Source organism: Perissodus microlepis, chromosome 13 (genome assembly GCF_051167445.1).
Source record: "Perissodus microlepis isolate ML-2025 ecotype Zambia chromosome 13, ASM5116744v1, whole genome shotgun sequence".
Taxonomy (NCBI): Eukaryota; Metazoa; Chordata; class Actinopteri; order Cichliformes; family Cichlidae; genus Perissodus; species Perissodus microlepis.
In genome coordinates this window covers 10187832-10213322 of record NC_140473.1, presented here as the reverse complement: position 1 = coordinate 10213322, position 25491 = coordinate 10187832, and the positions used below count along the sequence as shown (strand labels likewise).

Below are 25491 nucleotides of genomic sequence, written 5' to 3'. Positions count from 1 at the left end.
TGCGGGTCTGTTTGGCAATGAGAAAATACCATCTCTCTCATCATCTGGATTATATGGAGCTCATTTGGCTTTGATTGCAAAACCATTAAGGCACAAATGTGTCGGTGACTGACCTGTGACCTTTCTCATCAACTGACAAGCCAAACTGGTCTCATCACTCTTCCTCTCAGGCTCTTTGGACCCTTGGGGTCTGGGTCAGGGTTTGGTAGTGTTTTTGCTGTCTTTCTGTCAGACTTGCATGATCCACTGCCACTTTACGAGGGAGAACGAGGCTGAGAAATGAGGCATTTCCGGGCTCAAGGGTTTATTCCAACAGCACAGTGGATTACATTACAAGTTAGAAAGGGGATGGGGGGGTGTGACTCATCTTTTTAAGAAATATTTTGCTCCGAACGCTGACCAGACGATCTTAGAGACAAACCTGTGCAGGCAGGATGCTTTTGGATGTGCCTGTAAATTAGATCACTTTTGTAAGACTATTTCCAGCTCTATATGTGTTTTTAAAAAGTTGAAGCATGCACAGTAATCAGTCTTACATTGTGACACCCTCAGTAACTACTCTGGTGGATGTTAAAAGAAATGCTTATCACATATCTAGTGGAGTGAAACTGTCAGACTCTGTGCTTCTTCATTTTAGTTGAAAACAAAAGATGATATAAAACAGGGAAATGTATTCTTTTCTTGTCTTACTTTTTTTTTTAATAGCTGTTCCTCCAGGCATACATTGAAATGCATTTCATGCTAATAAATACCAAAAACAAGCTGGTGCACACATGGTGAAAAACAGGCCTATTGCTATTTGATATTCTGAACTAAAAGGCAGCTGTCAACAACTTATGATGAATAGTGTCATCAGTACAGTAAAAACGACAAAAGACGACATGGCATCTCACATTACTGGACAGTTTTAATACTGCTGTGTGTCATCATATGGCTATCACCCTGCGCTGAGGACGGGTTTCTGTGCTGCCCACGTCTCCCCCTGGGCAGCATGTTTGCTCCAGATCACAGCTGACCATGTGCTGCAGGGACGGAGGGGAGGGGAGGGCAGGCGGGGGCTGACGAAGGACCACGACTTGAATGCTGGGGCCCTGCCGCAGGAGGTCAGTCAGCTCTCCGTGTGTTGAGTTGACCACCGACACACCGTTCACCTCCACCAATCTGATAGCAAAACACAAACATGCAAAGATAACGTGTTAGATCTTTATTTCAAGTTATGTGTGGAGAAAAAATACATCTTTGCAGGTAAATGTAAGACCTCGGCTTATGTAACACACAAAAAATGCTCTTGAAGAATTCACAAATCACAGAGCATTAAAATTGAAAAAGCTACACATTTACACAGAGCTCGTTAAAAGCCCTCTATTAGTTTTTCTTTATAGACACCCAGGTTAAACTTAGAGCAGCTCCTTGTATTTTTTCATTAGCTGTGTAAAGAACATTGGCGCGAATGCTGCGATGAAGGAACACAAACAGCGAGCCTGAAAGACTCTTTTCAGCTACCGTGATTCTGTCACACAGACTTCTTTTTCCCCTGCAGTATTGTTTTAAATGATGGGCAGTGTCTCTAAGCACAGTTCGTACTCGCTGTAATTCTATAATTTCTTAATTGCATGAAGTTCTTTTATCTGTTCCCTCTCACTCTCTTCTGCATCCAAGTATTACGTTATGTTGCTTGTTTTCTGATGGGTTGCCATCGCTACCACGCGCAGAGACAGAGTGAATGAAAGAATGGGTGAAATGAGTAAGACGCTGAGCTCCGCTCTCACTAACTAGCGTGCATTTATGAATACGTTTTTTGTTTTTGTTTGAGTCACCTGTCATCCACACAGAGCTGTGAGTTGTCCGCCTCGACCACCACAAGTCCGCTGCCTTCCCCATAGCGACAGGAGAAGCCGTAACGGCCATCGGGGTTCTGGTTCTCCTGTACGACCAGCAGCATGGCCGGACGCTGCGGTGACACCAGCTGGCTCAAGCTACCAATGGGTGAAGTCTTCTTTCGAGCCTTTTCCTGAAAGCAGAAAAAGAGCGTCTTCCTTAAAGCAAGCAATCAGAGACAGCTTAGAGACAGATGGTTGAGATTTGTAGGCATTTGCAGTGGAGTAATACAAGTTTATTGCAAAATCTGCTGCGTCCCATGTCTCACTTACAGTAAATAGATACACAAACCCTGGGTAGTGAAGATCAATACCACTCAGTAATACTCATTTACAGACGGCCTCCGGCTTCATCATAGATTTTTACAAAATAATGAGAGACCATTCTCAGTATAGGGTTCGGGTTTCCTCTTCTTCCTCTGTGTAGGTTGCCAGCTATACAAGGACTGACTTCCAAACCAGCTTCTGTGCCAGTGAAACATGAAGCTAACTCAGTTACCATTTTCTTAAGATAAACTTTTAACTTCATTATTTTTGCTTCTTAGAAAACAAACTAAAAATATTACAGATATCATACGTGGAAATCTACGGGAGATAAAGGCCCAGGCTGCGTCAAAGCCAGGAGACCACCAAGATGTAATGATTAGCTTGGGAAGCGATCGCACCACAAGTAGCTTGCAGGGATCCGAAATAACTTGTGAGTCCGACCGCTGAATTCCAATGTTCACTTATCCAGCCTCTTGGCATACTCCCCTCCCCCCCTGCATGGCGTGTGAATGCCTCGGAGCAAAGGATGCCGCTTTTTCGGGGTCAGGGGTCAAAGCTAAGGCTTCTCTTTTCTTCAGACAAGTGGGCCAGACAGGATATATCCACGGAAACGCAGCCGAAGCCCCTCGAGGAACAGACTCTAATGCCCAGCGTTTTCCCTCTCGGCTTGCTCCGTTTTGGACGCACGCCAAGAACCCGAGGAATTTTCTCTTCATATTCTTCTTGTTTACCCACAAAAGCTGATCAAATCCCAGCCTACCTGAGCCAGACATGGAGCGCATCTCCTCCCCCACCAGACACATGAGCAGACCAAAAGCAGGCAATTAAAACACAAACAGAAAGATCACAAAGGTCATTCAGGTGGGAATCACTCACACGTCTGCTCGGCGACAAGAAATATTGCAGAATATTGCACGAATGCGACCGTTTAAAACATCATCTGTGAAAGAGTTTTGTTTCAAACAGAGTGAGAAAAGATTCTCTGACAGGCTAAATAACATAGACGCTAAGTGGAAGGGATTACATTTCATTTGAAATGATGGGTGTTAGTAGATCTACATTCAGTCCTGTCACTGTGAATGCAGATGCCCTGGCTGTGCACAGAGCAGAGGTCTTATGGGAAAGAAAATGAGGGATAGAGAATTGGGAGACACTGTGACCACACTGATAAACCGCGGCTTGTACGATGACTTTGTCTACATAAAAAGCGGAAACACGCTATCCGTTTCCTAAACTCATGCATGTCACTGCAAAAAAATAGAAATAAAAGGTGGGAGATTCTTCTCAAAACATGACCCACGCTCAAAGCGCGACTCAAGCCTGGGTGAAACGTAATTCTCCCAACTTCCCTACTTTAATAATCTGTCTGAAGTTTTTGAGTCGTCCAAGCTAAACTGCTTATTTAAAGTCATTTCCTCCATTTGTTGTCGTTCCCCTCCTCCCTTCACTCCGCGCCTCTGTTTCTCTTTCGCCTTCCCCTTCGGCTGCTTTATTGATGCTCTCCAGTTGCAATAGATCCAGGAGATTAGACTGCCGATGATGAAATATTTCCTTATTGTCTGTAATGTGGGGCAGTCTACAAGACCAAACACAAGGCGGTCTGTTCCTTATTTGAACAGCAGCTCTATCAGTTCCCAGGCTGCTCCTCAGCTCTGACCTGTGTGTTAACTCTGATTAGGTCATATGATAAACATTAGCACTGCTGCTTTTCCCACAAACTCACCACCTAAAAAAGCGTTGCCTTGGGGTGGCAACGTGACACGGGGCACCTTTCAAAGCCGAAGCCGCGCGTGTCCTTTCATGGCACCTCGTTAGGGCTTCTCCAGCAGGATAAAAGGGCCACATTAAAAAAAAAGTGGGCACCTCGGGGGATAGATGGAGATACTTTTACACACGCTGGCCCGTTTCGCCACTGCTCTCTCCAAGTGGCTTTTGTCACACGCATTCCATTGTTGGTATGGTCACAGGCTCTCGAATGTCAGCGCTAAACATCATTTCTCAGGGAAAAAAAAAGTGCATGTTCGTACAATGGATTTCACTCTGCATTGTGTACTCATTCTCACAGCGGGGATAAGTGCGCAGCTTAATGAAACAGAGCAGACACTGTGTGTCACTCAGAGGACCAAAGTTAAGAGTCTCAGATATTGGCCTTCCACTTCAAGAGGCCAAGACCACCCCTCCCAGTGTTGTCTAATTCAGTCACCAGTCGGATCAAATGTGTGAACGTCACTTGTTCTGCAGGTAAATTTATCCTCTAAGTCTGGCTTCGATTTTTAGGGCAAAGGTCAGGAACACGAGTTGCTCTGATATGGTTAGGGACAGCATGCGCAATGGCATGAAATTCCGAAAGCTCCAAATTTGACCTTTTTTTCTCCAGTAGCATTTTATTATCCCATACCACGCATGCCTTTCTCAATATTTAGAGTTGTTTTGGTGCAAACATCAGCTTCTCATTGTTTATTTTTAGCAGTCAAAACATTCTCTGACTCAGACCATAGAGCTTTCCCACATATTGGTGTAGCTGCAGTTCACATGCTGTTGATTAAAGTCCTGCAGGCCTTCGCTGTGCCAGTTAAACTCTACAGCAGCACTAAAAATAAATCGATGAAAGGTTCGTTTTATCAGCAGTACCTTAACGTGGCTTTCTTGCAAAGCACTGTGGAGCTGAGCCGCCTGTCGATTGAGATGCACGATGCAGATTTCCTCCTTAAACACGTGGCAATTCAGTTTCATCTTTTCCAAGAGATGAACCTCCAACTGCCTGAAAAGCAAAGGAACCACATTTCGTGGAAGTTCAAGCTCACATACACAGAAACAAATGTGGTTCAGGTAAATGTCATTTACTACAGTCTCAACAGATCGTTAACTACTACAACAGGTGCTTGTATTTCTAAATTGTACTTTGTCTCTGGAAGGTGAAAAAAGCTTCTTCTTTTTTTTAAGTATTTGTGTCGTTAAATAAGTTGCTAATTAAAGGTGATGGTCCTCCTACTTCTGCTTGTCAGCTGTGAAGTCGGTAATGTTGTCTCTGAGGGTCTGCAGGTTCTGCCTCTTGTCTTGCAGTCTTCTGTTAACCAGCTCCAGTCTCTGCTTCAGCTCAGTAGAGCCGAGTGCATCGACATTCGTGTCTCCATCCATGCTCTTCAACTCTGAGCAAAAAGCTACCAGGCCATGATGGAGCTCTTGGACCTTTTGGGGACGTAAAGATCAACCAGATCATGATGTTTAATATTAATTTAGTACAATAATTTTAGTGTTGCACATTTTTTAAACAGAGATATGGACCTGACGGATGACATTTTGTAGTGAGGCCACTTGTTGGTTTAATTCCCTGATCCGCTCTTCTTTAGCCAGCTGTTTGCCTCGGATGTCATTGTTAATGTTATGATTTTCATCTGGGCTGTTCTCCTCTGGACTGTCTTGGGATGCAGAAGCAGTCGGTTTGTCCTACAATTTAAAAAAAAATCATACAGAAAGCTTTGTTTTGGTGTTTTTGAGTTTTATGCTGGACTGTTTATTATGATTGTTTTTAATCTACCCTTTTAACCAAGTGCAGTTCCAGTTGACTGCTCGCTGCTGCTGCTGCAGATGATGATGATGATGGAAGTAGAGTCCCAATCTGTTGATCTGGTGAGAGCTCCTCCGGCGAACCTTCAAATTAAATCATATATTTAACATGTTTACTGCGTAAACAGTATGGCTTAGTGTTTTTGAATAACGCTCAGTGAACCTTGCTTGTCTTTTAGTGTGAAGAGACTCTTGTCTTCTGTCATTCCCAGCATTTTGATGCACGAGTCCATAATCTTTCCCACTGTTGTTTCCTTCGGGGTTCTGAGATGAACTATTCGCTCTGACGCTGAAACACAAAAGTAAATCACAGGTAAAGATGACTCCTGTTTCATCCTCAGTGTCTGTTGCCTATGGAAACATAATTGAATATTTAACATTCACATCCATTCATTGCAAAGAGTGCAGACACTGAAGATCTTAGCAAACTGAGCTTTAGTACTCACCGTTGATAGTAATCTCTATTAGTTGAGCACTCCTCTGCACTGCGTTGTTTAGGCTGTTGTTTCTGTAGCAGAATTAGATTACCAGGTTAAAATGATGGATTGTTTTTGTGTTTGTTTTGCTGCTTTTTTTAAATTTCTGGAATTCACATTACATGAGTGGCTTCACCTCAGCTTGAAGGAACGCCGATTTGTATTCAAACAGCTCACATGAGGAGAAGACTTGGACTTAGTCATTGACACCAGCGTTGCAGTGAATGTCTCCACATCACCAGGCCCCAATGATTCTGTTTAAAAAGGAAAACATCAATAAATTACATTGTTACATTGTTCATTGCATGAATTATTATTTGACATAGTTTGACATAGTAACTATACCGAGCAATGAGTCGATTCTCTGAGTCACCGTGCTGGGAGGGTGAAGCTCATTATAAATGGCCGACAGTAACTTCTCCCTGTCCTCCACTGTGCTAATGTGGAGGGTGTCCAGAGTGTTCACATCTACAGATGCCATGTCTGCACCACACAGATTTGCCTCTGCAACAAGCATTTATTCATGTATCAGCTGATTTTAACAGCCATCAATAAACTGTAAACGGCAACAATCAAGACCTGAAAATCAAGTATTGTTAAGACATGTAATATTCAAAATGCAATCAAAACACATGCATCATATTTTAGAGTGCAGATACTATGGATAGTAGGCTGTTTGATTTAATCGACAGGACTTTCTTGAAGACGTTTCTCTTTTTATGCATTAGACACTGACATGTTTCAGTTTTAAGACGTTTAATACTCTTATATCCTCATCTATTTTTCCATCTCAATTTAATAGCATTCATTAATTACAGTTTATTCCATCTACACTAAAAATAAACCAATATGCATTGTCAGTAGATGGTGTTTTACCTTTGATGAAAGGGATACACTTTTGTAGTCCAATACTGGTAAACCACTGGCACACCTCTTCAGTGTTCAGATCCCTGAAAGATTTGGCCACTTGCCTCTCTACATCCTGGGGAGAAGGAGAGGCTAGACAGCTGCTAACTTGTACCAGATTATACAAAGGTGTGGAGCAAGTGTTGTGTGAAAACACACCACACAAGTATATACACTCAAAAAAATGACTCTTTGCCCTCATAAACAGGAAGCAGTAATTTTAAGTAAAGTGCAACTGAAGTATATCAAAGCAAAGGTTTATTTATTCAAATGGTTAAATATTAAGAAAAAAAACCATGCTTGATTCCATTACATTTAATGATTTACACTGTACCTATGTAACAAATTCCATGGGAAATTTAAGTGTAATCAAATTACTTAAAGTCAGCATTTTGGACATTCATCTTTTTTGAGTGTATAGCATTACACCATACACACAAGCATCTATAAACCATTGGTTATGAGTTTTGGCATACAGCTGTGTACTAAAAAATGTGTATATCTCTGTGTATTTAAACTAGAATGGTGAATTATCCAAAATGAAATCATATTTTTTGTATTATACCAGGGAGATTTAATATGTAATAAGTCTTGCACAAATCTGCTTTCCAGCAAGTTGCATAAATTTTGTAATAATTTTCACGCACTTCTCTTTAGCAACTCCTTGCTGTAGGAGTTTTATTATTTTACCTTCTTCTTTGGAAAAATAGTTTATCCCAAAAAATGTTGACTGTTGGGGTGTGTACTTGGGTGTGTACTGAAAGCATAACTTTCGGCTTTATTTTGATATTATCTGACTAAAGCATGCGCTGCCCACACATATGGGCTTCTTGCTATGCTGCAAGTTCACATAAACAGCCATTACTGTGTGAAATAATTTTGCAAGGATGGCTGCGTTATTGGTAGTATGACTCCTCTGATATCATCTAACTGCTGCTGCAGCTGTGTTTTGGCTCATTCGTTTTCGCTTCAGTCAGTTCTTTGCCATGAGGAGCCATGATGCATCAGGCACAGCTCAGGCCAAAACGTAACACTCTGCAATACTTTTACGTTCTTTTGTAATCTTGTTCGTGCAGTTATCACTTCTACTGAATTGCAGTCGTACCGATCTTATCTGTTTGTTGTTGTTCTTGTTGTTGTTTTTTATTTGCACAGATCAGATCACTTTATTTTAACTTCCTGAAGTGATCTGATTACTGTTCGAGTAGTTGTTCTGTACTGTTTTGGGGATTTTGGGGGGGTCTTTTTTCAGTCCAAACAGTAGTAGCAGTTGGAAAATCCTGAGAGCAGAAAATGACGCACAAAGACGATTGTGACTCAAACATCTGGATGCAAAAAAAACCAAAAAGCCCCAACAACAAGTCAGTAGGTGGTAAAACATCAAGACATAACAATGAAATTCCAGACGTGTATTCATCTGAATCACAGCTTTAATGGAAATTAGTATGACTACGTTGGATATAAGGGTTTGGACATATTACACCAAAAAGACATATTTGTGTGTTTAACTGTAAACATGTTTTTTGTCAAAGACAATGAAATGTTTAGTTAAGTGGGGACCCTAAACACAGGTTTTTGTGTAATTGTTCCCTTAGTCAGATTTTTTGTCTTTTTTTTGTTTTGTTTATGACATTCCTGGAAGAAAAACCTACAATGTCCCCTTCAAGGAAAGCTTTACAGAGTAACTATGATTAAATATATGAAGTCTGCCTCGTCTGTGGGATTTCCCCATTATGTTGCATGACACAGCAAAAACAACATATTAAACCATGCAAATAATCCATAGCATCAGCACTTTTATGGCGCTCCAGCGTGAGATGTGGCTGCTTAAGATACAAGTTGCACAATTGCTTAAATGACTGTTAATGCCTGGAGATAGCAAATACCGGACATGAGTGATTGGCCTTGAAAAAAAAAAGTGCTTTCTTGTGTTTCGGCTAACACGTAGATTGCTAAGGATACAAGCAATCTTGCTTGGCAAATCCTGGACACAAAGACTAAAATCCTGAGACTATTTGTTGAGTCATTGCTTTGACAGATCAAGGGAGCTGGGAAATATAAACAGAGTATATTCTATAATTGCAGCAGCTCTGGGCTGTGTGCTGATGCCACCCTGAAGGCTCGGCTTTGATGATTTACAGTACCTTCTCGGAAAAGTTTCCATTCTGATCCTTAGAATGAGGCATATAGGATGCTGCGCAAAATACACAAAGAAAAACAGATGAGCTTCTTGTAAGGTTGTGTTTCTAATTAGTTGGAATAGTAGTATTATGTAGTAACAAAGCTTGCTTGGCCATATTATATTACCAGAATCACCGACAGTTATTCGTCGCTGTCTTGGTGACCCCTCCTCTTCATGGTGTCGATCTGTGGTCTGAGTTAAACCGTGGAAAGTGGCACTCCTAGTCAGCCTGTCCTCGAGACTGCACGAACGAGTTATCGGCCTCTGTCAAGGAAAAACAGATTCACTTTACAGTCAGTCTGTAATTTTGACTTCATACAGAGCATCTCTTGAGCAAAGGTCAGATATCTTAAAGTAGATGCTCTGTATATTACCTGAGTCTCGTTAAGCAAAGATGGAGACTATAGACTACAGAGTATGAAGCAATCATGAAAAAAAAACCTTTGGTTGATAGCCTTACCTTTTGGTGAGCAAATGTAGCCATCATGGTGGTGTGAGGAAGCGGGCAAAGTTCACGCTTGAGAATATCTGAGAAACTTGAGTCTCTGTTGGTCAGGTCATCTGCAAAGAAAAAGTCAGTCAATAAATGCAAAATTCATTATTAGAGCTGTGTTTTTTTGTTAAAAAGAAGAGGAAGAAGCAATTCAATCAAGTCCTTTTTCTTCCTTTTAAGCAAGTGTGTCCTTTTTCTGGCGCCCAGGTCACCAGGTTTATTTGCAGTGCTGATACTGGATGCAGCTAGATGGAGTTGCTGGGCAACACAGTAAAGTCTGTCTGGTTGATGACATGTTTCTCTGACAGCCCACGTTCTTTCCCACAGAAAGCGCATATTCTTCTATTTTCCAAATGTCACTTGGTCAGCGAGCAGATATGTTTATTATCTGCTATCATAACAAGCAAGATGAATGAGGCTGAGAATATGACATCAAAGCCTGGCTTTTTCAGGCAGCACAAGGCAGTGATGTGATTGTGACTACTCTGACTTAACTATATGTTTTGAGACTAAAGTGTCAGGACCCCTCTGAGAACTCAAAACCAGTAGTCTGTTCAAATAGATTACAACAACACAAAAATCTTTAACGTGTGTTTTTCACTTCAGGGGCCTGTCTCTGAAAGGCTGGTTTGACATGGATTGGGGTTCAGATGGAGTCAGAATCAGATAAGACAGCGTAATTGGTTTATGCGTGTCAGCAGTGGAATCTTGTCTGAGAGCTGGAGAGACAGTGGAGTGCATAGAGGGGGGCAGCGAGCTGGCACTCTCTTCATCACCTGGCTGCTCTTGAGTCACTCTGGGAAGGATCAAAAGTCTAGTCTGCTGCAAAGCAGATTCAGAACACTCAGTGCAAAACACAACGTGATGAATCTTGGCTTAATGCGAAGACATGTAGGAGCACCATCCTCTAGCCGACCTCAGACATGACAGTGTGTCTTTGAAGTGCTGAGAAAATCGCTTCCAGTCTGAATCCATGACTTCTTTTCACCATGAATGGCAGAATGGGCACAAGATGGAGATGTGTCTGAGAATGGTAATGGAGGGTAGCTGTACCCCTCCTCCTGGCACAGCCAAAAATAATGCCAACCAAAACAAAGGACAGGGAATTTGGTGCAGGCTGAGGGACCCGGCCTGATGTTGCCTTAAAAGGGTGAAAACTCCAACAATGGAACGATGAACTTCATCCCTAGTCTGAGTCGGCTCCATCGGGACACGTCAAAACACACATAAGATGTCTTACCCTTGACTGGTTGGCACAGACAAACACATTGCATCCTTGCACCCACACCTGCAGACACACTAAACGCTCCAAGTTTGTGCGTGACAGAGTTTGACAACTGTTTAAACACACACACAGGGTCAGTGACAAAGCAAAGCTTGAGATTCAGAACTTTTCAGCACATTTATGTAATGGATAGGCAAAAGCGATGCTTATCGTTTCCAGTGTTATTGTCCAGCTCTGGTTTGAAAAGAGAGTCATCTCTTTGAGAGAGGGAGGAGAGCATGCTGAGTCACAGGAACCCAAAACCTGGGAACGGCCTGACCAGTTACACACTGGGAATACACACACAATGGCCAAAAAGAGATTCCAACAAAGGGGAACTTCTGCAACTCCCCAAGGAGGCTTTCGAGGTACTGTAACCGTGTCAAATAATGCCTGCAATTTTAATGTGAACAGGGAGCTAAGATCAAAACCATGAGGCAGCACAGGAGCTTTAATGGTTGGATGAAGAGAATCATCATCTGGTGTCATTTACCTCACACCTAAGTTTTTTTTCTACAGCTTACAAAAAAGGTTTAAACACAACCACTTGCAAGTTCATGTCATCAAAACTCACCCAAGTTGTGCTCAGTAAATGGTAACAGATTTATTCCAGTGTTGAAGCTCCCTGTGATAGAGAAGGAAACAACAACTTAAATCTGCTTGAAATAAAACACGATAAAGGAAACACATACTTTTCTTTTGTTCTTTCTTTCTCTTTTGCCTCATTGCCAACTTTATAGTTAGCTGTGCTCTATTTAGCCATGTCAGCTCGTTACGTTGCAGGATGGAGCGGATGCAGAGCATGAGGCAGCTGATGCAACTCTGACATTTATTATTTGCATCTGTGCCTTTCCTTCTGTGATGCATCAAATGTGTTTCATGACATCAGTCTGCAGTGCATTGAAAGTCTTACCTGGACAGAGTTTAATGCAAAAACACGAGATATTTTGACTTTGGAGTTTGGAGTATGCAACATGGAAACAGGACTGCTTTGGAGTTTTTGAAGGGACACTATTCAAAGCTAAGCTAGGTGGTCTCAGTGTTTTGGCCAGGCTGGGCTGTGGTACCTCACCACTGAAAACCAAAAAAAAAAAAAAAAATCCTTTGATATTTATCTTTTCATCCAACTAGCTCCTGGCAGAAAAGGACTAACTGTAGTGTACATTTAAATAAAACTGTTAGACTCACTTTTCTCCTGAAGCTCAGGGAGAGGAGCCACCTGGAAGGTGCTTCGGAAGAGCTCACCCTTAGTTTTCTCTTTATTTTTAATTGGCACAGCCTCTCTTTGTTCTCCAAGCTCATCCCTAAGGCCCCTCTCAGGTTCGACTTCACTATTGGCCGAACTCTCAGCCAGTACACATACTTTTTTTGGCTGCTCAGTCTCCACACTCTTTGTTTTATCCTCGTCCTGGTCACAAGCAGCAACGCTTCCATCAATGCCAGTTCTGTGTGTCACACTTTCCTCTGAATTCATTTCAAAGAATTTATCAATCTCTGCAAAGTCAGAGGGCGTAGGTGGAATCAGATTGATGACAGGTGGTGTCAAAAAGTTTTCAGGATCCAACTTGCTTCCAGACAACACTTCATCCTCTTGCTCATCATCTTCTCCATTGCTAGAAGTGACTGCTGCTTCAGCCTGGGGCTGTACAGAGAGTGAAGACAGAGGCTTCAGCCTTTTCTTTTTCAGAGCTCTTGAGCAGGCATACACAGAGCTTGCTGAGCGAGACATGCTGTTCCTCGGGGTCAGAGAGTCCTCATCAAACAGGCTGAAGTTAGTGTTAACTATTCCCAGATCCTCCACTGTAATCTGGATAGTCTCCTTCTCACCTGATCCCCGTTGATCCGAGTGTGCATGCAGAGGGGCCCCATTAATCTTTTTCTCCTGCTTCCTCAGAGGATCCTTTTCACCACGCAAACACGAGCAACAGAACAGCCTGCCCGAAAAACATTGAGGGCTCTTTCTCCACGGGCACCTCCGAGCTCGTTGTTTTACTGCATTTGCTTTTGCCATGCCTGTGACTGGCTGCTGATTATACTAATAAGCACACTTATTTCACAATAACCAGCTCAGCTTCTGTGGACTGAAATAAGACAAGAAACCGTCCCGTCCTTTGGTATAAAATGCTGCTGTGTGATAAAAGCCATAGTGCCTGCACTCAGCACAAACACCCGGCTGCAACATATGTTGCTTAGCCACCAATTCATGCTCCTCAGCTTAGGTGAACACTTGAAATGAATGCTTGCCTTAATCAGCATGCTTTGATATGATAAGCAGTTCAGATACACTCTTGTTTCAGAGGACCTCGGTATTACAGCGGTGCTCGTCACAGCCTCGTAACCTCCAGTGGTGCCTGGCACCGTGATCTTGATACCTGATACATCAGATCGGATCTTGGGGCAGTTTTGTCATGTTTAGAGCAGTATATAGGGGTGTTAGTGAAACATATCAAAGTAATATCCACATTGGCCATGACCCAAGGTGATGAGATGATAACTTTTTTTTTAGTATCTTTAGTATCTTTAAATATGTTGTAAAAACACATTTATTTATGTATGTGCACATATATGCATGTATATATATATATATATATATATATATATATATATATATATATATATATATATATATATATATATAGATTTGTGTGTGTGTCTAGTGCAGATTGTTATATTAATATGAGGCAGTGTTCAGTTTCTCTGGAGGTCATCAGTCAGCGTGTTTGGACACAGGTGAGAATATGGGCTTGCGGATGCTTGGCTCATACGACCCGTATGGCATCGGATGACATTTCCTTCATTCCACAGGCCCAGTCTTGTTCTCTGCTACTTGATAAATCATCCAGCATCAGCTTAAAACCATTTTACCACACCACCCACATCGAAGGCTTGTATGAAAAGCGTATGCGTGCTTTTTTTCTCACGCCCATACAGTGACAGTAGAGTGATGGGAATAATTACTCCTCCCTGAGTACCCACCTCTCACCTTTCCTGGAGCGAAAGGAAGCCACTACTGTTTGTTTCTTTGACGCTGTTTCTGTTTGCGTCTCACCTTTCAAGTTTCAAGGTGTTTATTCACCTACAATTAATGAAATCCCAGTTTAATATTCTTTTTTTTTATCTGTGATAAAATTAATTGTATCGACCATATTCAAATAACAAGTTCAACCCAGTAAAGCTCCAATAAAACTGGATTTTTGCTTTTGGTAATATTCCAGAAATTATTATTTTTTAACATAAATAACAGAAGTTTGAAATGATTTCAGTGTGAAGCCAGTTAACTATTGATTGGCTTAGCGCCAAGGTGAAGACTCTTTGTTGCTTTCTGGTGCTTTTATATTGCATCACTCAAAGACCCGCATGATAGTTTCTACTGGAAGAAAGGTAATCTAAAATAAGCAGCCTGACTTTTGCTTTTAGCTGCGGATGATAAATGGTCTGTATTTGTATAGCGCTTTAGAAAATAAGAGAAAATAAGAAAGAAAATAATGAGAAAATAATCTAAAATTAATATAAAATGGCACAAGTTGGTGTGCATCATCAGAAATATGCAGTGCTTTTATGAGGGGAACTAGAAAATAGGGTCTCTGACATAATCACTATCAATACTTCAAGCCCAACAAAGGGGGGCAGTGGAGAGCAGATGCACAACGCTGACAGGACAGAAAACAGAGCCGACCACTTCTTAAAAAGGACCTCCACTGGCATTCACAAGTCTGGATAAAGTTAAACCACACAAGTGCTTTTCATTCGCAGCCTAGTACGGCTGGCTTTCATGATATCTTGATCTGGTATTTGCAAGAATATCAAGTTTTGTCATAATCCCTTTTACATGTTGTTTGAATATACCTAAGCAGTAGGGGAATGAAAAGATATATGTAGGATTAATGTTCCGTCTCCTTTATATGGGTTGTGTTTGAAATTAGCTGAAAATCTGCGACCTTACTGGCAGATTTATGAAAAATGAGTTCCTTATGATGAATGCTGAGAGACAGTGTAAGTGACAGAGCAGACAAAGATGAATGCTTTACAGCTGCTACAGCCTGGGGCAAAAAAGTGGGAGAGATGACTGAGACAAATATGGAAACCCAACAGTCTGCACTCCCTGAGTGATGATATAAATTCCGAGCTACTCTAATTATTTGTCTTTAACTTTGCCTCTTGGGTTTGTTTGACATTTTCCTTACATTCATAAAGTTACATCACTTAGTCCTCATCGCTCTCTGTGAGTTAGCCTACATGTCCAGACATAGGTCTGTGAGCATCTGAGCATGCTCTGAGTGTTTTTTTACTGGCCTCGCAACCAAAGAGTGGTAAACTCTGGGCATCCCCGAGACAACCGTGAAGCCAACATCAACACTAGCCCGCAGCACTGGGAGGGCGCCTCTCTAAAACACCCTCACCTCTTGCTCGGCTGCGTTTCTGTGAAACATGTTGAACATTTCCTGTGACAGTCATGTTTCCATACACATAGGCTCTGTGTCCATACTGTGAACATGACCCTGTTTGGTCATACAGAGCACTCACACGCACAAAAAAAGGAAAGTGAAAGAGTATTTTTCGTGACTCTTTTTCACAGAAAAGGAGAACGGTTCAACCGGTCCATATTTGCATTTACTAAACAAGACGGAAGTGTGAGTCACTTTCCAGGGGCGAGGAATGTCACATCTTCCTGTAAAATCAGGATGAACGGAGTGAGTTATTTCATCAGAATAACATCCACTGAGCTGTCTTTATATTGTGAAGGATGCTGAGTGGCCACACAGAGGCCAAACAATGTGGCGGCATTCGGGAACCATCGATGTTGGGGGAGGTCTACAAAAATAATCCTATTCATTCAAGGATGTTGAGTTCCTAAATCAACACATTGCAAACTCTGAGCCTTTTCGCCATCGTGTTTCTCTTCAGCAGATGCATCCATTTTGCTTACGTAAACCATCCTGTTTGTGCTCGCCACCACCAAACCTCTTGTAAGTCATACAGAGTGAGCCAAATATTTGCAGTTTCCCCTGTGGCTGATACCTAATAGCATGAGAAAAGAAGTTCAGACGGGGGAAGAAAAGGGCAGTGACCTTGAGAACTTCTGGGCTGAACTTTCCCCTCCATTCCCCCCTCCTCGCCAACCAGCGCTCCTCTCTCTAATCAATTACCGTTGGCAGTCAGGAGACCACCAGTGATTAGCAACAGCAAGGCAGACGTGGTTTGGCGGGGTGGGGGGAGTGGATTGCGGGATGTGTGAGGCTGGGAGGGTGGCATGTGGGGGTGGGTGGAGAGGGGGAAGAGAAAAAACTTCCTCCGAGCAGCTTTGATCAAAATGCTGCCTCAAATAAAGCGTAATGCATACCCCCCGGTTTAAATGATGCTTGAAGAGCTTTATTTATCCACGAGAATGAAAGATGACATCCTTTTGTGTCCCGTGTCTCAGTCAGTTGCACGTGAGCAGACGGTTGTAGATCCCCGATATTGTTTGCACTCCCATCCACTCAGCTGAGACTGACAGACCCAAGACAACAACAGAGAAACACCACATGTAAACACATATCTTTTTCTTTTCAGTTGTTCAGGTCTTTGAAGCAGGAGGGAAATAATTTACAGGCTCCTTTTTTTTTTATGAGAATCTGCGCCGTTCCCACGCCCAGTGTGGCAGGAAAGCTTAACAAAATCATTTGTCTTAGATTGGCTGATTGGCTGTCTGGAATCTGAGAGTGTCTTTGACGGTGATTGAAGTTTAATTTGATGAGAGGAACTCTCCCACCACACCCACTCACAACTGCCCTCCTCACACTTTTACTCATTTGCTCTCGATTTCTCACTTTAATCCTGCCGTGTCTCCCCTGTGCATTTATAGGTTTATCCATTTTTATAGGGCGAAGATAAGGCTGAAGGAGAAAACTTGGCTCACACGGCTGTAAACTGCAAAAATGTTTGTGTCATTAATCTTCCCTCGTGGGGTAAAACAGTGAGAGAGCGTTTATGTGTCAGGAGTAGGGGTGGATGAGAGATATAAACAGAGAAAGATTAAATAGGGAAAGATAAGAAAGGCAAAAAAAAAGGATAAATGATAGAAGACGTGAGCAGGAGAATCGGGGTTGTAACTCAGCAGATTGCAGCGGTCTCACACAAACCTGCTTTACACGATGTGGCTTCCTCTGGAGCTCTCTGCGGCCAACCTCTTTCTCCAACTCTCCCTGCACACAATTAATGGCATTATGAGCACTACTGGAAAGCTCAGCTAAACAGTTGTGTGTCTGATTTTCCCATGGGAACACCATTTAGTGTTGAAGCCAAGCTATCTGAAGCAATACAGTTATCTCTTTTCACTGATGTGGTCAGGCGGGAGCTACGCTGTCGAGATAGCACGGAGGAAATAAAGCAAGAAATAAAATTAAGCTTTATCTGTAAGTTCAGATCGAGATACATCACCGGGGCAGTGCAGTCTGGACTCTGACTGGCAGTTCTGGAATCTGGTCCTTTTCATTGTATGCTGTGCTGACTTTGTCTCTGTCATGAGATGTTTTTCACAGCCGGACAAGTACGGTCACTGTGATGTCCCCAGCCAGAGCATCTGAGCCTCATCAGGCAGGCATTTCAAAGCTGCTGTCATGGGTATTTAGAAAGGGGCAGGCCGAGGACAAAGGCCCACTATTGGCAACTTGTCCATTTGTTCTCCCTTTGAGGTTTCCTAACGACGTCTCTGCCCTCATAGAAATCACTGCAAATTAATTTTAACACTCAGTGAAAAGACAGATTAGTGCCGAGATGGTGGCACAAAGGGTGTTAAAGACGACGAGGGGCGTGCTGGACCACAGGCCAGGCGAGGGACATGTTACCCACAGCTGCCAGCGTTGACCTATTTTCACCAAACCAGCTTAAAGATTTTTTAGCATCCTCTATTGTGCAAAGACCTTGCAAAGCACACGCTGAAGTCTTATCTGCACGACCCCCTTCGGGCACTGTGCCCTTCGATGGCTCTCGTAAAGCCACTGATGGGGGTTTTAATTAAGTGTGGCAGGTGATTAGATGGTCCATATTTATCTGGAGGGCGAGGGGCAGATGTTGCAAGAGACGACCACGGGGTGAAATAGCTTCATAAAGAATACAAACAAGAGCCCGAACTATTGTGGTGGAGACTTTGGTCACAGACACGACCCTCGCTCTTAAACCAAGAGAGAAAAGTGATTTCAGATTCAATTATCTTCTTTGCAGGAGGAAATGGTGAGCAGATGGCAACAATAGTCACGGGCCTCAGCCCGATCAGCGCTGTTCGTGGACGTCTTTTCTTTGCAACAAATTTACCGTGGCCTCATGAGGTTTTCATTGAAGTGTTAGCACTAGGAGGTGAAGCTTGCCAACAGGTCAATGGCATTATAGATATGACAGAGGTCCAAAGCTTCAGAATAATTTTAAATAACCCTTTCAGACACCGTGTGCGTTTTCTATAAAAGATTGGCTTTGTCTGTTTGCGTTTTGTTAGCCTGATTTTTTTTTTTTCGGAGGGGGGACAAATTGTCAGCATGTGGTCGAGTGAGAAAAGTTATCCTTCTTAATGCTATGAGTCATCGAAAATAATATAAATTCTAGTTAGCCAGTTGCAAGGATTTGTTATTGGTTTTGACTGAGTTGACAAATTTATAGTTTATACAGTTCATGGGAGAAAGTTCTGAACAAAAAGGCTTGAAGGCAAGTCTGAATTTGTCTGCTGACTTAAGCTATCAGAGCAGATTAAGAAAGATATTTGAATGCTGATCAAGTTTTTTTTCACACAGATAAATTGCCTCCTTTTAAGGACACATAAATCAGATCTTTTTCTCTTTTTTTTTCGAAAGGCACTGACCCCTCTGAGAGAGCTACAGGCGAAACTTCTAATTAAATTCATGTCATGGATGAATGAGACGGGAATGTGTTTACTTTTTGGAAATAGCCGTGAATAAAACAAATGGGACCAGAGAGAAATCCTGCAACTTTTAAAGACTAACAAAGAGTAAAGAAAGATTCAGAGAGCTCTAACAGACAAGTTATGTGAAAGGCCGTAAAGTGCGTTACAAGTGTGTATAAACCACACTGTTATACTGTGTGTAGTCGTACTGTATACTGCAGAAGTATATCTGTCTTTGGTTTGTCTTAACAAGGGGTGAAACCTAATAAACAGTGGCTGAAATATAAACAGCAGCCAGTTTTCAGTTTAATACTTATTGTGTATTATTATAATTGTTATTGTCTACATGTTTTCATTTTTTTTGCCGTATGTCCATAGATAGTTCCAGTTAATGGAAAAAGCTCCATTACTTGCAAGTCTCTGCTCTGGTTCATCTTGCATAGGTGTCTGGGAGGGTGTGGTTCACATCAGTACAAGAGAACAGTAATTTGAGTTTAAGGTCAAAATTGAACTATAGGCGGATTTTTCTATATGTATGTTTTGCTCAGAGCAAATCTAAAAATAAATGCAGCCTGTCATGGAAGACTTTTGAGCTTGTTTATCCACTTTACTGTGCCAACCTGTCTGATTAGTACAGCATGTCCTATGCTACAAAGAATCAATAAAGCATGTGCTGTTACATCTGATATGTTATTTTCCCTTCTCTGGCACATTTCCCTTCAGGACTTGTAGTCAGTTCGTCATGTTTTTAACTTGTTTTTTTATTGCGTGTGTGCATGTGGGTGCATATTTAGCTGGATATATCTCAGGCTGAGGAGAAGCCCACTGAACACTGGAAAACAAACAAAAGACTGCACAAAATCTTTGTCCAAGATGTTAAGGAAGCAAAGGGAAGGGCACTTGAACACTTTTTTTTCTATGTCAGTCTAACAAAAAAGCTACAAAAGCGCCACAAAGGCCGCCTTTGAGAGCACAATATTAGAATTAATGACTTTAGCAAAACCCTGGAAACACAATGAGATCAAATGTACTGTGTATGTATAAATCACCTATGGCAGGCACCCCGTGTTCACGCACATTTGCCAACATTTGAGGAAGCAGGGCTGTGATCGTTTTAGTCTTCACGGACTGAAGTGACGACAGAAACCTGAACCTTCGGCTGAATTAAAGAGGAGGCAGCACAATAGTTGCTCATTTCCTGCTTCCTGCTTTTCAAATGACCACAAGCGCACTCATCTTGTTGCGGCGATCAGAATTTACATGACACAGGGCAGCTTTTTTTCTTCAGAACTCGCAGCGTCCTATTATCAAAAATGTTATTTATGTCATCCTTGCACAGGAAATGACATGTTGGAAAATTACATGTGTGGTGGTTTATCTGCTATAAAAAAAACTGTTTAGAGGGGGAAAAAAACTATCATTTGTCTCAGATATCATGAAGATGCATACGTTTGTCGTTTCCACTACATGTACCGTGTCCATTGTTCAGTCACCTGGCATGCTCTGGAAACTTGGATCAATTTGGTGTCAGTGCTCTACGCTGCCACTCGTATAAGCTCCTCGGGTGTGAGAGGGGAGTATTTGTGTTCTTTTCCTCCTGTGCTGAAGGTCCTCTCAGGAGGCCATTAATGCTGAATGTCTAGTCATGCTAGACAGCAGCAGGCTGTTTTAGTACTCGGGTTGCTGAAGGTTGCTCTTTCACCTTGACCCCAGTGAAACAGGAGACCATGAATGCTGCCTTCCTCTGTTTCTTCAGATAGCAATATCAGGGTTTTTTTTTTTTACGTGCTATATTCTTTACATTTTCGAGTGTATGCTGTTCTGCGGCTCCTTTTCTGTCTTTTTCTCTCTAGGTCCCCTTGTTGTTACTGAATGGAATAAAGGATTAAGCCTCTGGCCTCTTATATTCCACTGTTTGTTGTTTCAGCAATATTGCTGCTGGGAACATGCGCTTATTGCCTCCAACCTTTTTTTCTATGACAAGCAGAACACATTTCTAGCTATACAGCAACTAGTTTGTCACCAGACTTGCGGTAGAGCTTTAAGAGAAATGCTGACATCAGCAGTGTGAAACAGGGTCTTGACAGCCAGGCTCAACGTCTCCCTAAGGCTGTTGGAGCACAGGAAGCTAAAATCCATACAGCTTTAGCAAATAGCAGACCGCTGTGGCTCTGAAATAGACAGCAGATCAGATTGAGGGTCAGCTGGTAGGTCAAAAGAATGGAACAGGTCCATGGTGTCAGTCTGATTAGGACTTATATTCTTTCACAAAACCACATCCACGGCTCCGCCTCGCCTCATTCCGGGGCCTGGGTCGAATGCCGGGGAATCTGATGGCAGACAGGAAGTCCTTATTGTACTAGCGCAGAGATCCCGGAGCCAGACAGCATACAGGAGCGATGTCATCGATGGCCAGGCCCGGCATATCTTTGTGCTTGCTCACCGCGTAACAAAGACGTAAATAAACACTGTTACCCCCACTGGTCTTCAACTGTCATTTCAATTAGGCAGAGTCGTCATCGAAAGCTGCGGCCTCTGTTTTTCGCAGCCACGCCATTACCTCTGACCCCTGCGGCTCGTGCCCGAGGTGATTTTCTTTATTAGTCCATGGGGTCAGTATTTAGCCCCGTAGCCATCAGTAGCTGGCTGAAATCTGCAGAGTCAACACTCTGCCTTCCTGGCTCTTAGTTGCATTAGCACACTGAAGCCCCACAGCCCTTCCACTCCCACTCCGCAAACATCCTCCCTAAGGCCAGATAACATCTCTGTCCTGTCCATTCACGAGCCAGCCAAAAGCCTGCGCTCTGAACCCGGAGAGCTGCACATGTCGATGTAGGGAGGCTTTCTAGGAAGCCTTTTCAATTAAAACGTGTGAGGCTACACAACAGTTTTACAAGCAGTAAACAGTTTAGAGTTGTTGTCAAGATAAGAAAACTCTGACAGCTTGTAATGGCTAAAACTCGCTGCATGTTTAAACTCGTTTGGTGTTCGGTGGTTGCTAATTAATCACTTATCTTGAATGTTTGTATAAATCCAAATGCAGCGTAATAAAACGTTATTGATGTAAAAATGGCAAAAGCAGGCACAGAGGCTATAATCTAGGTCATATTATACTGGCTGTCAGGAGGGTTTTTTTTTTCCCGAAACCCTCAGTGCAACCCAAACTGAAGCGAATAAGTTAACAGAGCTGTGACCAAATGCTACATTTTCCAGGAAGCCAAGCCTTTGGGATTGAAACAGTAAATGTTTTGTTACTGACAATAAATCATGACATTGTTTAATTAGCATCCTTCAAATTCTCATTCATTGTGGTGTGCCTCTGAGATGTTTCCTTCTTTGGCTTTTATTCGCATATTTCTCAAGATATTCCACCCATCAATTTTGCCACTGAGAGAGAGAGAGAGGGAGAAAGAGAGATAGACGCAAATGGCAATTATGGAGGAGGGAAAATCTGGTGAGGAATAAAATGGGCCGTTGTGATAATCCTCTAAAAGGGATTTACAATCCCTACGAGATAAAGAAACAGTCATTTTGCTTATCTATTGGGGGGGTTTTTTCCGCGTTGCACATTTTTCGTACTTGAACAAAAGTGTTCAAAAGTGTTCATCAATTACAACTTCTAATGCGTATAAAACTCTGAAGCTGCCATTTAAACATTGGTATCAAACTGTCCTCTATTCTGGCAGACACAGCCTACAACAATGATGAACTCCCTGTTCTGCCCACTCTGTTCTAACCCCGAGGTTCACCTGAACCTAATCTCTCAGGGAATCTTAGCTATACAAAACTCTGTCAACCCGAGTAAGACGATGCCTTGTTAGCGGTGGTCCCTAAAGAGCATCAGAGACAATGGATCAAATACAAACCAAAATACAAAGAGGCTTTGAAGTATTGTTGTTAGTCTCTATTGCTCATGCCCACCATGACCCTCTGCTCCACCTCTCCTTGCTCGGTATCCAACCCAGTGAAAGTGCCTCATTCTAAAGGAGGAGGGGATCTCTGATTTGCCTATCTCATTTACCTGTGACCTAGATAACAGTGTCTACTCAATGAATGCATGTTAGTTTAACAGCCTTCGCTCTGGCTTGCTAATGTTTTAAAACTCTGATAAAAGTTCTGTTTCCTGGAATTCCCCTGCATCCATCTGACTGAAGAGTCATAAAACAAATGCAGTTTGGAAACCATGGGCGTGTAGGTAGATCACATTCACTTCCGAGCAAAGAGTACAATTTTGAAAAAAATAGAGATATTACATGCAGTGGGATTACATGCAATCCATATGATTACCTTTTACAATGTAAAGAAAATCCCACGCATTTGTCATCCTTTAGTCGTGTTTATTTATTTTATTTTTTTGCATAGTTCTGCTCTCTTTTGTTCTTGCCTTTACTTACCCATTAAAAACATGAGCCATGAAACATTAGACGATTAGTCATCCACAAACCCCTAAGATACAAGTGTACTCGGGAGAAAAGGCTTTGCAAATTCAAAAGATTTCAGCATTTAACTGTAACAGCCTCATAACTTCATAAAAAAAAAAAAAAGTCATAAAGATTTCATTAAGGATATTCAGAAAGGAGCCGTGCACTGATAAATGTCAAAAAGCAACTTGGAAAACGAGCCGTTTATTTGTGTGTAGATATTGCAGAGCGCTGCCAGCTTTCACGGGTAACACAATAAAACAGTCGAGCGGTGCTAGAGAAATCTTTCATGTTTCCAAATGTTTGAAAAATGGGACTTTCTTTTGCAGGAGGAATCCCAGGGAATCTGATCCTTGGATATCAATCTCTGTCTGCATGATAAAGACACTGATGACAGAGGAGTTGATCACTAGCCTAGGGTGGGGTCCATGCATATTTGTCTGCAGTTCTACAGTAAATGCTGCTGTCTCCACCCAAACTCAAACCACTCCACAGACTTGTCTCTCTTCCCGAGCTGTCTGCAGACATCAAGTCTAACACATTGTACACAGCGCATTTACCTTCGTTCCATCAAACATTTCCATGAGACAGGACCACGTGGAGCCTTGGCTAATGAGAAAACAACATGTATGTAATCAGCTCGAGAGAACGGTGGGGGGAGTTCTGCAAACCTCAGTAAAGCTATCGCTGGCAGGGGTTGCTTATGATATGGGCCCGTCAGTTTCTGCCAGCTGGCACCGAGGCCCTGGCAAAACCGTCCCTGGTGGTTAATGGATCATAAAGGTTTGCTGGGAGCCGCTTCACAGCTCGAGTTGATTTAGTAATGTAACACAAACCCATTAGTACTGCCTTTTTCTGCAAGCGAGCATGGCGTTTAGACTCCACACAGCAAAACACAGACTTCTAGCTCTTGTAAATCATCATGGCTGGGCAACTCTCACTAAAAAAAGCTGTAACACATTTCATCAGAAGAAGTGATAGAGCTTATCACATAATAACTGTAAAATTATTGGCATGCCTAAGGCAATTAATCTTAACTGCTCCATGTTAAACTGTAGGAGCAATTTCCTAACCATTCAGTCCACAAAAACAACCCAGTAAATTCAAAATTAAGCCAGCATTAGTAGCCTATTAGAAGGAGAAGCGCTCCTTCTGAACACTCTACACAAGCCCTGAGTCAAGAAACGAAAGACGAGTGCATTAAAATGAAACGGAAGGTTCACTCTTACCTTAATATGAACAAAAACAACTATTCCACGAGTGTGAAGTTCAGCTGTGGAACACGAGGAATATGTTATTGGATGCTTACTTTCTCTGTTTGAAGACAAGAGACACACTGGAGATGGTGTGTTTGCACGAGGACAACCCTGGCCGGCTGACAGAGGGGATTAAACAGTATTAAGAGTGTCCAGATGCATTTGTTCAAACTAATACGCTGACATACTGACACACTGCACTGGAGAATAAACAATGAACAAAACCATTTTTATTGTTTCAGTACTCAAAACCAGGGCCCATCCTTTCACTGCCACATGTCAACATTGCACATTGGATCTTGAATCCAGATTCAAGAGGATGTTGGCTACTGTAGCTTGAAACCTTGGTTTTCTACATGCGCCTTGTATCCTTCATTTGTCTGTAGCACCGTTTTTTTTTTTTTTTTATAGCTGATTATAGTCGGCCAGATGGGCCCCAATGCCCACACCCAGTCTGTCAGTGTTACAGCTCCTCCCCCCCAGTGAATTATGCACATCTGGATGAGCGGATGAAAAATAGAAACAAACTGGGTCATGTCTGTATTTGAAGATAATAGATTTTGTGTTTGTTTTTCAGATTTCTTCATCATAACTGCTGCTGCGCCATTATTAAAGTGTTGCTATAATGCAACATTCCCACACAAGGACACCCACAAGATTATTTCATTTCTTTTATGGCCTGTTTAAATACAGTTCTTCTATATAATGTAAATTTCCTCTGGGGTCACTGAAGAAAGGCAGGGAGTTTATGAATGTAGTGTACTTAGAAAGCCTAGAAATTCCCCCAGTTGCAGCTCAGAGGCTAGCCCCGCTCCCTGGATAGTCTCCCCTGGAAGTCTCCTGTGACCCTTCAGACTTTCCATAAATCTGCTGAGTGATTGCGGTGGTCAATTAACACTATGAATTGCT

At 42.3% G+C, this 25491-nt stretch overlaps 1 protein-coding gene across 2 annotated transcripts; it reads right to left on the bottom strand.

Moving 5' to 3' along the window:
• Positions 1-203: 203 nt before the first annotated feature.
• On the bottom strand, positions 204-24692 carry LOC146374706 (uncharacterized). 2 transcript variants are annotated; one of them, XM_084949063.1, is made up of 15 exons: positions 24556-24692; positions 9736-9836; positions 9401-9539; positions 9238-9287; positions 7064-7169; positions 6533-6691; positions 6324-6441; positions 6158-6219; positions 5875-6000; positions 5683-5795; positions 5430-5591; positions 5137-5333; positions 4776-4905; positions 1818-2011; positions 204-1161 (listed from the first exon to the last, which is right to left on the bottom strand). In XM_084949063.1, the coding sequence occupies exons 2-15, from the start codon at positions 9760-9762 to the stop codon at positions 927-929; spliced, it is 1818 nt and encodes a 605-aa protein (XP_084805189.1). In that variant the 5' UTR covers positions 9763-9836; positions 24556-24692; the 3' UTR covers positions 204-926. The 2 variants fall into 2 exon arrangements, with proteins under 2 accessions (XP_084805189.1, XP_084805190.1); XM_084949064.1 differs by lacking the exon at positions 24556-24692 and adding an exon at positions 17155-17739.
• Positions 24693-25491: the final 799 nt, after the last annotated feature.